General features: G+C 41.1%; 1 protein-coding gene across 1 annotated transcript; it reads left to right on the forward strand.

The window, feature by feature from the left end:
* Positions 1–3477: 3477 nt before the first annotated feature.
* Positions 3478–6016, forward strand: fgf20b (fibroblast growth factor 20b). The gene is made up of 3 exons (XM_086084946.1): positions 3478–4066; positions 4292–4395; positions 4944–6016. The coding sequence occupies exons 1-3, from the start codon at positions 3781–3783 to the stop codon at positions 5187–5189; spliced, it is 636 nt and encodes a 211-aa protein (XP_085941072.1). The 5' UTR covers positions 3478–3780; the 3' UTR covers positions 5190–6016.
* The last annotated feature ends 8301 nt before the right edge of the window (positions 6017–14317 follow it).

Consider the following 14317-nt stretch of genomic DNA (forward strand, 5'->3'; position numbering starts at 1 on the left):
CCTGTTAACACACATACACATTCATGAATAATTGAACGGTGTTTTTCCTGAAATGGATGTAAGCTCTTTTTTTGTGACAAAAAGACTGATCGCACGAAACAAAGAAGCCTTGCTTGAATTTAGTAACAGGCTGCATGTTGTGTTGGTCCTATTTTTCATCCGTGTGCACCAGATAATGTCTCTTCAAATGAACTGTCTCAGTCAGATCAGAGCGGCTGGACTGGTGAGGACAGAGCGGATCTCTCAGTCAGGTCTGGCACTGTGCCAGTTCTAATGGGTACAGAGAATGTGTTTCCCCACCGCTTAACCATTAACCCCCCTCACTAACTGACCCCACCAATCATCAAATGTCAGCTCTGTGTACCAGGGTTCCTGCGGCCTAGGCAGAAGTTACCATCCTCCAACAGCAATTTGTTTTGTACTGCTTATCCTCTATAGGCTTGTGGGGAAACTGCAGCCTATTCCAGCTGACTACGCCCGAAGTTGGCTACCGGTTAATCACACTTAAAGACAGGCAACATTCAACCGCTATGGAATCGATCCCACACTGGCTGCTCGAAAGTCAGTATTGTGTCCACAACACCAAGCGTGACCTACTTTCAACGATAATATAACAATTAGCAACAATACTATAGTCACAACCCATTGAGATTCATTTAACACTGTGTTTATTATTGTGATGGGTGGCAAAGTACTCCACTGCATAATGTGAGAGTTACAGTGAGATTCAGTGCAGTTTTACAGCACTGCAATAAAAATCGGCATAATAATAAACAGACTCAACCAAAATATAAACGCAACACTGTTTCTGCTCCTATTTTTTATTAGATGAACTCAAAGATCTAAAACTTCTTCCACATACACAATATCACCGGTTATCTCAAATACTGTTCACAGTCTAAATCTGTGATAGTGAGCACTTCTCCTTTGCCGAGATAATGCATCCCACCTCACAGGTGTGCCACATCAAGATGCTGATCAGACAACATGATTAGTGCACAGGTGTGCCTTAGACTGCCTACAATAAAAGGCCACTCTGAAAGGTGCAGTTTTGTTTTATTACGGTCTGGGCTGACTGGTTTTCTGGCATAAATGTGAAAATTGCCCATTCTCTTACAATTCAAAATAATTTTCATCAAAACTTTGACTACGCTTCACATCAGACCATCTCTCCAGAGTAAACTGTCATCTCGACAACATGACTATGCAATTTGACTTTCTTATTTGTACACAATGACATAAGGACTTGTGATTCTGATGACACTCAAATGTGCATTGACACAAATGGAGGAATTTTACAGGTAATTCCATGGTGTTTTGCTATTTGTGTGAATTGTTTTGAGAAATGCACTTGCTGCTTTGCAAATGTCAAGGAAGATTGAAATAATTTACCAAAGCGACTGAGGAAAAACTATAATAATAGCACACTTAAGACACTCGAAATGTTGGGTTGCTGGAATTAGCCTGTTTTTAGAGGTAGGGCCTGTCTGAATGGACCCAGCCCTCATCCCGCATTACATATTGCTGGGCCGATGGTAATGATGGGCGGCATTATGGGCTGCCCTTCATCATCTCACTGGCATACAAAAGCATTTTCATTTGTAGAAGCATCAGTGCATATACTGTGTGTATGTGGCCCATAGACACATCACCAAGAGGAGTAACTTGCTGTGGGGTATTGTTATTTACATGCTGCGATGTGAACCTTTCTATAGTCATCAAAAACATTTGGGTAGGACAGCTATTAGGTCATGTGGTCACTGTGCTGTTTCAGCACCAGAGGGCAATGGACAGCGCCTGATAGTCACAACACTAAAAGAGAGTACTGTACTTTCACATGCACTCGATGATGTCATAATGAAGTCAAACCGGTTGGCATGTGATTGTACCTTAATTAAACTGAGTTTGAGCAGAGTGTTGGCGTGATGATGTCATATTAAAAGTACTTTTGTCGTTTTTCATTTTGTTTCACTCTGCTGTATGCATTTTATTTGATGTGTTTGAGAGCTCAGAGTCTGCCCAAGATAGCAAACTAAGCACCAGCTTTGGGCACTGCAATCACTAGGGGGCACCCAAAAGCAATTAACAATCAACAGAGCCGGGTGTAGTATTAATTTTTGTAGCAGAGCTGGCAGAACAAGGGGGGCACTGGCCATTTGTATTTGCGTGACGGATTATTGACAAATTGTTTTTAAATATTGGAATTGCAGTTTTAAAGATGACACGACTGATTTCTTAGAAATTCTTTTGGAGTGATCATTTGAAAATATTAACATTTTGGAATTAGGTATTTATTTATTTAACTGGCAATTAGTCTTTCTGTGGAGATATTTTGGCTCACTCTAGACCACTTAAAAACAATTATTAATTAATTAATTAATTTATTTATTTATTTTTAAGGCCATTCAGACGTTGACTTGCTGGTATGTTTTGGATCTTTGTCCTGCAACACAACCCAAGTGTGCTTCATCTTGAGCTCATGGACTGATAGCTGAATATTCACCTTGCAAGATTTTCTGGTAAAGAGCAAAATTCATGGTTCGATCAATCACAGCAAGTCATCCGGATTCTGAATGAGCAATCAGCCTAAGACCATCGCACTACCACCACTATATTTGACTGATGGTCTGATGTTCCTTTTTTTGAGATGCTGTGTCACATGTACTTCAGCTGTAACGGGACACACACCTTCCGATAAGTTCCACTTTTGTGTTGTCAGAATATTCTCCCAAAAGTCTTGGATTTATTCTGATTTTTTTGTAGTAAGTAAGATAAGCCCCCCGTCCAAATGCAAATCTGGATACCATTTTTGTCTCAATTAATCTTTAACAAAGGGTCATGTTAGTTTAGTATAGTTGTTCCCCTGAATAACACAATCACTATTTAAGAACTGCATTTTATGTTTTCTTGGGTTATTTTTGTCTGTTATGTACATTTGTCAGATAATCCTAAATATTAATTTGGAGAAATAAATACGGACACAAAAAAGAGATTTTAGAAAAGAGCAACAGGACTGTATAAATAAAGGTAGTTTATTAAGCAAATTCGTTTTTTCAATGCGTGGTTGTGGCTCTTTGCATTGATCAATACACAAGAATTAGTTCTGGACTCCTAGCCTATCCTACTACTTTATCACTTGGAATGTGGTTTTAAATCAACCAGTCTGCTCTTGTACAGTTGAATTTATTTTTACATTTTGTTTTGAATTATACTTAATCCCTCATAGGGAAATTCAACAATGGACGATCATTCATCAATATTATTGACAGACATTCAGGCCCCATATTCAAACTCAGCGTCATGGAGGCGTGGGCCACCCCTGTTTCAGAGGAAACGTGTGTGTGTGGGGGGGGTCGCAGGGGTGCAGCCCCGCCAGGGCTCGTCTCAAGTGTGACAGCTCCGCCCATTCTTACGTCTCTGCTTTTGCACCTGCTTTACCTTGCCTGCCACTTTGAGCGCAAACCTCCCAGGAGCCTACTTACCTGCCCGCACTGCAGCTTGTCCGCATCCTTTAATCTCTCCCCCCCACGGACCCGCAGAGGCATCAACAACCGCAATGACGAGCAGGTATGCTGCGTGAGGAGTGGTAAAAGAGAGCGAGCGAGCGAGCAAGCGAGAGAGTGAGAGAGAGAGAGCGCGAGACAGGAAGAAGCGTGTATTTGCAGAGCGTGGACAGTGGAGAGAAACGCTTGCACAGCGTGGGTCTGTAACAGACAACATGGAATAAGTGGTCGTGGCGTTCACGTTTCACGCCAAGTGTGCTCCACTGAGAACTTCGCGATGGCTGCTGCTTCTCTCGGGGAAGTTGGTGGCGTCCTGCACGGCATTGACGGTATCGCGCACGTCGGTTCCCATTTCCTCTTGACCCCAATCGCGGACAGTGCGCCTACCCTGCTGGGGGAGCAACTCTTACCGGGGGACAGACTGTCTCGCAGCTCGGCCGCGGATTTAACGCACCTCAAAGGGATCCTGAGGAGGAGACAGTTGTACTGCAGGACTGGTTTCCATCTGGAGATACTTCCGGATGGCACCGTGCAAGGGACCAGAAAGGACCACAGTCGTTTCGGTACATTGACTTTTATATTGACGCAGAGTACAGGAGAGTAGCGCAATGATAAATGTGAAATTGACCCCCACACTCAAAAAATAAAATAAAGAAATAATTATAATTCATCTGACATACTTGTCTCTTATTGCAAATTGTCTTATTTGGTAGTTGTCAAGTCGTTTGAAACATGATTTATCTATTATTATATTGACTGATATGTTTGTTTTTTATTACTTGTTACAGGTATTTTGGAATTCATAAGCCTTGCTGTTGGCCTAATAAGCATCCGAGGAGTGGACAGTGGACTCTATCTGGGGATGAATGACAAAGGAGAGCTATATGGCTCTGTAAGTACCTTCGGAAGTAACGATAGATAGATAGATAGATAGATAGATAGATAGATAGATAGATAGATAGAGATAGATAGAACCTTTCACGTACTGACTGCTGAGAAACAACATTAAAAAAATCAGTAAATGTACATTATATAATATACATAAGTTTACATAGCTCTGTGGTAGGTAAATTTATAAGTATGTGAACTTTTGAGCACAACTATACATGTACAAAAGCTAAACGTCACTTAATGACACAAAAAAATCTATGACTTGTCACCAAAATTCACACTCACATCATGTCCACTTCAACCTCTGAAAATATCAAAACAATTACTATAATTATTTTGGATTTTATGGGGCATTAAGCTTTTTTCCCCATATACAACTGTGCTCATAACTACATATCGCTAGTATATGTAAACTTAAGAGAACTACTGTATATGAGCAAAAGCTGCAACATTTTTAAACCATTTTGACCGTAGCAAATCCATGCATTCTGAGGTTTTGTGATTTGAACAAAAAACTGTTTAAAAAAAGTGTTTTCCCTGTGTTGTCAGGCGAAGCTGACAGCTGAATGCGTCTTCAGGGAGCAGTTTGAGGAGAACTGGTATAACACATACTCGTCCAACCTCTACAAACACGGAGACAAAGGGACACGTTACTTTGTGGCTTTAAATAAAGACGGGACACCAAGGGATGGGACTAAATCCAGGCGGCATCAGAAATTCACACACTTCTTGCCCAGACCTGTTGACCCTGATCGCGTGCCAGAGCTATACAGGGACATCCTGGGCCACAGCTGAGACCTGCCAAGGTCTGGTCCGGAGCGGGAATAGCTGCTGCCTTTACACGCAGGCAGCAAGCGATAGGGGATGGACGGACGCAGGCAGTGCAGGCTGGAGGACAACGGGCCGACCGGCGAGGATAAAGGCACCGGGGCCCCTTGTAGGAATGCACGGGCATCTCTCAGCAGCCACAGACAGGCGAGACTGTCTGACTCTGTCAGTCTGCACGCTAGGCATGAGAGGGTCATTTTGTCCGTGTGGACGGAAGAGCCTCAAAGTACCTGCGAGGAATAGGAGTCCAAGCGGAAACGGCCTTCTCCTCTGATAGGAGACATCCAACGTGTCTGTGGGAACGTGTTTATTTGGGTGCTTTGGTCTGTTCGGGAGGACTTTGAAGGAAAACAGACTCTCTTTTTTTTTTATATATATATATAAGAAGAGCTCAAGTGTACCGATTTATTTATTCCTTTTAGATACATATATTTATGTTATATATTTATTTATTTGAGAATATATTTTTACATTTAGATACATGCAATATAGAGAAACCACTAGGAACTGTATGAATTATGTAAAGACTGAAACACTGTACTATTAATATGTCTTATATCCAGACAAAAGCTCCACAATACTGTAGTGCCACCAAGAATATGATCAATATTATGACTTTTGTGATGGACCGTCCGATACTCTCAATGCCACAAGTACAAGCCACAATTGGGAAAACCCCCATCTGACTTAGTCACAGACAAATCGTGTGTGTCATCAAGATCAAACAATAAATACAAATGTGATTATGATGTGTTTCACTGTGAGAATCACAGCTAACTTAGGTTACTTTATAAAGTCACTTTTTAAAAGCAGCACACTTGACTGGTTGCCTTTATCATCCACAGTTTCAACATATAAACCTACTTACGAGATCACTGTTGTCTTTCTTCATGAGCTCCATCATGCTTAGGGGCAGCTCATATAGAGCTGGTACACACATAAAAACCTCAAAGTCCACAATGAGCTGAAAAGGCCAATTACAATGATGACCTCGAGATCAGCCCTGATGAGTTAGAGGCTGAATAAAAGCGGAGGTTAGAGTGATAAAGATTACGAGACCTTTGCCGGCAGATTATTTTTGCAATGAAAGTTAAAAGGCTTTTTTATTTATGTATTTTTTCCCCAAATAAGAGAGGAATGTATCTCTTACAAAGTGTGTGGTCATTACAAGAATTATAAAGCCAGACCACTTGCACAGTCTCATTAGATCTGTATAAAATAAATCTACACTGTAAAAAAAAAAAAGAAGGTAATATTTACTTGAAAAACTAGTATAGTATTGTTCATTCAGCAATTCTAAGTCAATTTTTACAAGAAGAATTTTGGGTAAATTTTACCAGTTAATTTATTTTCAAATAAAAAATTAAGTTACTCAAGAGAAACGAAAGCATGCCATTCAGCTTGGAAGAGAGCCCCTCTACCACCCGAGCCATGCCACTCTTGCTGTTTGCCACTATACTGCAATGCTGCTGTGTCTAAAATGAGAAAACCAAAAACTGGTCTTTTACAAGGATTCCGCCTGACACCATCAATATACTAACTCACAGCAGGGGTGGCATGGCTCATGTGGTAGAGTGGCTGTCTACTAACCTGAAAGTTGTGGATTTGTTCCTCAACCCTTGAGCAGCAAAATGTACTCAAACTCTCCTTCTAAAATGTACTTAGAAATGCTGAATGAACAAACTTTACTAGTTTTTTTTCAAGTAAATATTCCTCTGTGTGCCTCTGTAAGGATAATATTGCACATTTTTGATTAAAGGTGTTATTACTGACACTGCCAGAGAATCATTCATTGAACAATGTCGGTGTCTAACTGAATGTATGAGTGATATATTTTTAGGACGGCACATTCTCATATATCTGTGCACCGTTTTCTCCTCGGTTGAGAGCAGATCTGTACTGAAGCCTGAAAGCTCAGCCTGTGATGTGCGTGCGTGTGACGGCGAGCTCAAGCCTCCTGCCAGCTCTCTCTCTCTCTCTCTCGATTTCTCTTGCGTGATACTCTGGGACTTTCCCACTTGCACACCTTGAACATCAGCACGCCTCTGTCATCGATTAATGTCAGCAGCATGCAACTGGAATTATCACCTGCGTGTGTGTGGACCTCCCTCGTCCGCTGTGTAAACACGCGCATGCCTATCGTGATACACAACACTAATGTGCTAATGTCGCTACTCATCTTTCTTTAACTTCACACAATAGAAGTGATGGAAGGGGTGTGTTCATCATTCCTTTCCAGGTTCATCTCTCCAAGAGGTCCAAAGAACACAGTATCGTGCAAAAGGCTTTATGCCCGCTTTGTTGTTGTAATGAGTTATTTGCAGCAGTTTAAAGAAGAAAAGAAAAGGAAAAACATGTTATCCCTCTGCCTTACATTCATGTTAACTATGCAATTCCTAATACAAAAAAATGTGATATTAACACCTTTGCATTATACCTCCTCCTCACTACATATCACATCTAAGTTACATATTATTCATAATTCATGCTTTTGCCAGAGTACGTTTTGCAATCTGCTTGCTACAGCTCCTCCAGGTGGTGCGTAACAACTTGCTGAAAACACTTAAAGGCTCTCTTTCTCAATACTCTGGACGCTCCCTGACTTTCATCACCTTCTCAGCGGTGGCCTTGAAAGGCTCTTGGAAACCCAATCGAGTGTGTGCACAGTGCGCGTGTGTGTAGCCAGTCCACAAGCAGGTGTGGAAACCGGTGATCGTCCACCCCGACAGGTGTTCCCTCAAGACTCTGATCTCAGAGCTGCTGTTGAGGTTGGGACTTAGCGGGAGGAGGGAGCAAATAATATAGCCTGCTTTGTTGTCTGACCCCGATGATCCCAGAGCATCACTTCTATATTTAGATGGCATGTTTAGGGAGATACCAAGAAGCTCACCTGTAGCCTCTTCGGAGACAGTTTTATGCCAATTGAATCCTGTGACTATTGATTTGGGTTCTTTGAAGTTTACCCATTTCAGAGTTAATTGGTATGTGCACACATGTGGAGTTGGGTGTTTGTTTATATGGATTACTCCAGCAGTTTAAGTGTGGCATTATGCATTTGACATCAACAGCCAGCAGTGTCATTCATCCTTTTCCCGACACCCATCTATCATTCATTTATTGCTGCATTGTGCTGTGTTTTAGTTCTACCCTCTTGGGTGTTGTTACTGACAGGACTTTGTGGTCTGACATCTGCAAGGAGCAATTAGAGCAGCATACCTGATTTACTGAGTTACACTCAACATTTCAAGCTGTCAGTTCAAATGGAAAATATTCTCCTCTGTTTGCATCTCCATGGAGACGTTAGTAAAAAGCAGCCATCATTAGATAAGGTGGCAAATATAACAAAATAAAAAATAAAAAAAGGGGGGGATAGTCAATTCTGCAAACTTTAAAGTGGTGTGGGAAGCATGTTATTTTAAGCAATATAATATACATGCCAAAATGAACAGTTCCTTTTATCAATAGATACATATTAACCAAATATTTCATGATTATTTTAATTACGCAACGAAAATCTTCCCACCGTCAAACAATATGCTTTTTTCCCGTAGTTGATTCTGAAGAGGAGTCCGTTGTTTCACTGAGACCTACTGCAGAACGCTCACTTTGAATTCGTAACTAGATAGTGTTGTAGAATCGTAGATAGTAAAGCCATGTTGTTAACTGCTAGCATGTGTTTTTTTCCTCTTCCTAATTCATCTCATTTTTTAATTAATTTGTTCTTGTTGCATTGGTTGACAGCTTTTGTTTAAACCGACGGGAGAATGGCATGAGCCTGTTACAGTTCCCCAAATGTGTTTTTAAACAAAAAAGATGAAGACAGAGCGGCCCCTTCTCGCCAGTGACAGAGCGACAAATGAACAAGGCACAATATTGATATTGCTTAGTCAAGTGAGGCTTCATTACATCAGATCTCAGCAAAAAACAAATTTCACCGGACACTGGGCGTAGAATAACAGATCGGGGTTAGCATCAAGACGTTAGCAAAAAGACTTGCCCATTAGCTTCACTGCTAATGAATGAACAGTGATGGATGCATTATTGGCATTACGTCTTCCGCAGTTGTTGATACAGAGCAGAAAGTGGAATTCCGGAACACCGGATAGTGGATCCCACAAACGCAGAGAGGGGAGTTGACAAATGTATTTGTACACCGTTGAAAATTACAACAAAAATCCCTGGACGAAGCCAGGAGAAAAACTGTTAACAAAAGCCGCTTGCCACATGGCATGGAAATGAGTAACAAAAAAATATACCCGAAGGCTATAAAACCACACAACGCGATTAAGCAAAACAAAAATACAAAACAAGCTGTACAACGCGATCAAACTAAAGGCGACGTGAAAAACAACACGTGGAGAACACCCAAGCGTAAAGCTGAGGCAAACAGAAAACTACGGAGCAGAAACAACTCAGCGCGTGGAGAACATCACTCAGGCAAAAAGTCGAGGAGACAAAACGTAAAACTACGGATCAAAAAAAGGACTCAGGCAATAGCTGGAAACAAGGAACGCAACTAGAAACATTAATTTGGAAGCACTAATTCATGATTGCGCGCTTGCCCATGGACGCAGCTAGGTCAATACTCCGACAGGGAGTGTCAGTAGTTCCAGGCCTTATATTGCGTTGATTGTGAATGTGGAACAGGTGCGGCGCAGGAGGACACGCCCCTCTACTTAATCAGAGACTGAAAAACACGCACACACACACACACCACCCTGAGAGCACAGCCATGACAAAAATAGAATTATCTTTATTCACCACAGTAGTTTGAAGAGAAATTGTGTTATTATTTTTGTCATAAATAGTTTATTTTTATCTTTGCGCAAATGGAAAAGCTTTACAGGATAAATCCATTCATTTGTAGTAGTAGCATCAGCTGCAGCACTTTTTTTTTTACACCCTACCTCCTCTTCTTTTTTCTGAACTAGTCTTTAAGTATATGTTGAGGGCCACTAAAGAATGGATAGTGGGCTGCAAATGGTCCCTGGGCCACAGTTTGCACACCCCTGGTCTATATAGATGTTTAAACTTACCTGATGTTTTCAAGGGGACAGTAATACCCACCACATAACAGACAAAAACTAAATACAGTTGTGCTTAAAAGTTTACATAACCTATATTTCCATGTTTCTGACAAAAGTCTGGCTTTAATAGTATATTAAGTGATTTAATCTAACAAAAAGCAGACAGCTTAGAGAAAATGCACTACATTGTTGTGACTGATTAATGACATATACCCTGACAGCATTTGAGCGGCCATGTTGTAAGCGCTCACATCTGCTGAACAAACCGGTGAGTGAATCCCTGTGGAGAAGTCATGTCACCCCTTCCACTGGCCCATGTGTGTGTCCACATTACACAGTCACAAATTAGGGCTTGACATTTGGGCGCCATAATTGCCCAACGAAAAGCATGAGGCATCAATTAGGCTCTCAGCACAGTGACAGGTTATCCCTATAGGACATAATCACCCGGCCGGACTGCCCTGCCAGGACATACTCAATACACATCCATACATTTTTATTATATCATTACTCCTTGCATTTATACTAATATTGATGATAAACAACACCTTGCATTATTAGAAGTGGGTGGTATCTTATGTGAACTGAAGCCATGCAGCAGGAGTGTCAGCATGTCTCACAGTGCCATTGCACTAATGACAGTGTAGAGCTCCCCCTTTGATTTCCAGACTCTGGTGCCGCCTGACAGTTTGTTCTCCCACAGGGCGTAGAGATCTTTGGGGTCAGGCAAAAAGGTCAATTGGTTCATTTCCATAGCTTCCACATGAAACATTCCTCTCTGCTTTGGAAGCAATTCAATCAGCAGTGAAAACACTGGTTAGCAGGAATTACTAGCCGCAGCATTCTCCAAAAGATGGATGGATTCCTCTCAGAAATATTATCTAGATCTGACAGGATTGGGGAGATGATGCGGATGACTTTCAGACATATTTTCAACATCAGTGATGCCATATAGTCCTCTGTATATCTATCTATCTATCTATCTATCTATCTATCTATCTATCTATCTATCTATCTATCTATCTATCTATCTATCTATCTATCTATCTATCTATCTATCTATCTATCTATCTATCTATCTATCTATCTATCTATCTATCTATAGGTGTGCTGGGGCCTATTCCCGCTGACTTCGAGCGAGAGGCAGGGTGCACCCGGCCAATCACAGGGCACATATAAACAACCAACAAGAAGATGTCAGCGGGAATTTGAACCCACCTTTGAACTGAAAGGCGGATCTGCTTACCAGTCATCGACTCACGCCACCTAATTCATTATTCATATTATTATATTTTTTCATTAATAATAGAAATAATAATAATAATTCAGAATAGTCCTTCTCAAATAGGGGCCGTGGTGCGATGCATAGGGTGGGGGGGCGTTTTAGTTTTTTGCTGTACGATAATAAAGTGCAATTGCACATCCACTACTCTAGGTGGCAGTGACGCTCTCATTGCCAGAGAGTGACCAAAGAGTATTAGCACGTCTGCAGAGGCGTAGACAATTGACACTAATTATAGTCGCAGCAGAGAGTTGGGGGGGAAATATTTTGTTATTCCTGGGTAGGTGTAGCAAAAAAATAAAGGATGGAGCACTGATCCAGATAAATAGAAGAATATGGCTGGATGGATTGCTACCTATTTATTTATTTATTTATATCAATTGCCTTTGAGGCCACGATCTAATTATTGTCGGGTATTGAAGGTACAGTAGTCCCATGCGATGTGGTCGGTCAGGAACAACTAATCATGTTTTAGGAATTCCCACGCAAGCCTTTTGGCAGATGATGTTAAATGGCTTTTGTGCATGATGCAATGCAGATGCAAAGTCCATTAAAGAGTATACAGTTTCGTGCACATCTACCAGCTGTCTGTCTGGTTTTGCTTCGGTGCCGTGGATCAAGAAGGATAAACACAAATTTGAAGGGAGTTATTGGTGAAACCATAAATTAAAAGATAAAACATGCACGTGGTGTTCTCTCAACACTGCCAAACTAAACAGGGTGCTTGGCGGGAGAGCCGCTGCTACCAGTAAGGAGACAAGAAGCACACACACTTTAACACCATTGACTCTTTCATCTCCCCCCCCTTGTCAATTATCTTAGCAAACACATTTGTCAGTACAATCCATCCTCTTTCAGCCCTGCATCAGAGATCAGCTCATCATGTGACGTCACACTTAAAAATACACTTTTGTAGAAAGAGCACATCAAGGCATTCTTGTATTTTTGGCATCTTGATGCGCTGCTGGTTCGACAGGACCAGACTGTACGCTGGCTGACTGGACTGAACAGTACAAGTGGAAATGTGCTTTGTTGCCCCTCATTCAGGTGGAAAATTGTGAAGCCATTTGTCATTGTGTGCCAAGTCGCAGAGGTCGGTCAGTGGATTCCTTCATGACAAGCTCTTATGTTTTTCCACAGCCTCACCCTTTCACACCTGCACCTCCAGGTAAAATAACAATACAGAGGGGGCAAGAGAGAAAAGAGAGCTTAAAGGCAGCGCGTTAAAGACAGGGAAGAGAAAAAGGATATGTGAGAAGAATCTACCGTGAAATCCTGCACGTCTATCGGCCATTGCACTTGAGCCCAGTGTACACGCACATGCAGCACAGCTCACAGTGGCAGATGAACTGCTCGGATTTGGCTGTCATCCCAAACTGTGAATACTACCAATTACTCCTGCTTGTGAACATACTGGCGAACAGCGTTGTTGGTTTCTCCCCACTTGGTCAAAACAGCAGCTGTTGATTTGAGGCAATAAATGACACGGCGCAATAAAACTCTTGCAATGTCTGATTTACTGCCTGGTCAGAGGCTACTTTTTGATTGAGTGCAGTCGAAATGTCAGCTGGTAGAGGGCTTGCAAAAACATATACCACGGTGACCTTTCATCCCAGGTAAGTGTCTTCAACAGCAGAACTTCCGAGGTCAAATGCAATCTTTTCACAAATGTTGACCTGTGATTTGTTCAGATTGTTACTTTCAACAATCCTGTAGGAAAATTATTGAACTCAATCAATCCATTCTTGGGACAAACTTTTAAGATTTCTGATGAATCCATCCCCATCCTCTTCCTGCATGTGTTTGTCTTTTCAGTGGCTGTTGATACATTTTTGCACATCAGTCATTATAGCACTTACTGGTCATATGTCATTCAGGAAGCACATAACACCTGGTAAATACATGTTATTTATTGTTTTGTTTTCAGTTTGGATAGGAGAACATGTGGTTAGCACATCCGCCTCACAGTTCTGAGGTCGTGGGTTCAAATACTTCCTGTGTGGAGTTTGCATGTTCTTCCCATGCTTTTGTGAGTTTTTGCAGGTACTCCGCCTTCCTCCCACATTCCCAATATCCGCTTGGTCATTGAAGAGTCGAAATCAGGGGTCACAAAACTTTTTGAAGCTGACTTCTATGGTACTGATTAATGTAAAGGCCTACCAGTGACATACACACTTCTGAAATAACAAATTTGCTCAAATCATTTTAAATAATGTAGTATATGCTAGTATTAATAATTAATTATGTTGATTTATGTGAATACACTGATCAGGTAAATCATTTCTCACAATTATCTTTTGAATCTCTGCCAATATTTACATTTTCAATGATCACTTCCTAGAAAATGACAATGTCTCATCAGTGGTGAAGTATTTTTAGAACAGACCTGCAGGCTACTCATGTATACTCATTCTTGCCGGAATAATATTGGGCAAAGACAATCTTATGCATGATCTACAACAAGGGTCACAAACATGATATAACACCCAAGGAGAACATGAGTTGCCTGCAGGCCTGTACTCAAAATAGTTCACAAGTGAGTTGTGTCTTTTTGTTGTTGTTGTTATCATAAAAAAAAAAATGAAAAAAATGAAAAGGTAATTAATAGTAGGCTGCATCCAACATATTTAAAAGATACATATAGTACTGTATAGCATAGTTCAAATTTCAGTATTGGAGTGCAAGACCAGACCATAGCGTTTGTAAAGAGGAGATAATTTACCCTCAAATAATTTCAGCCATTATTTTTATTTTTTTCAGAAGTGTGTGAAGAATCAATACCTAAG

Source organism: Leptonotus elevatus, chromosome 9 (genome assembly GCF_054856555.1).
Source record: "Leptonotus elevatus isolate MCC_2025b chromosome 9, RoL_Lele_1.0, whole genome shotgun sequence".
In the NCBI taxonomy this organism is placed as follows: Eukaryota; Metazoa; Chordata; class Actinopteri; order Syngnathiformes; family Syngnathidae; genus Leptonotus; species Leptonotus elevatus.

Excerpts from the sequence above, each read along its gene's own strand:
- fgf20b (XM_086084946.1), top strand. The coding sequence starts at position 3,781 with ATGGCTGCTGCTTCTCTCGGGGAAGTTGGTGGCGTCCTGCACGGCATT. Across the intron at positions 4,067-4,291 it reads AAAGGACCACAGTCGTTTCG|GTATTTTGGAATTCATAAGC; the intron begins GTACATTGACTT and ends TACTTGTTACAG. Across the intron at positions 4,396-4,943 it reads AAGGAGAGCTATATGGCTCT|GCGAAGCTGACAGCTGAATG; the intron begins GTAAGTACCTTC and ends CTGTGTTGTCAG.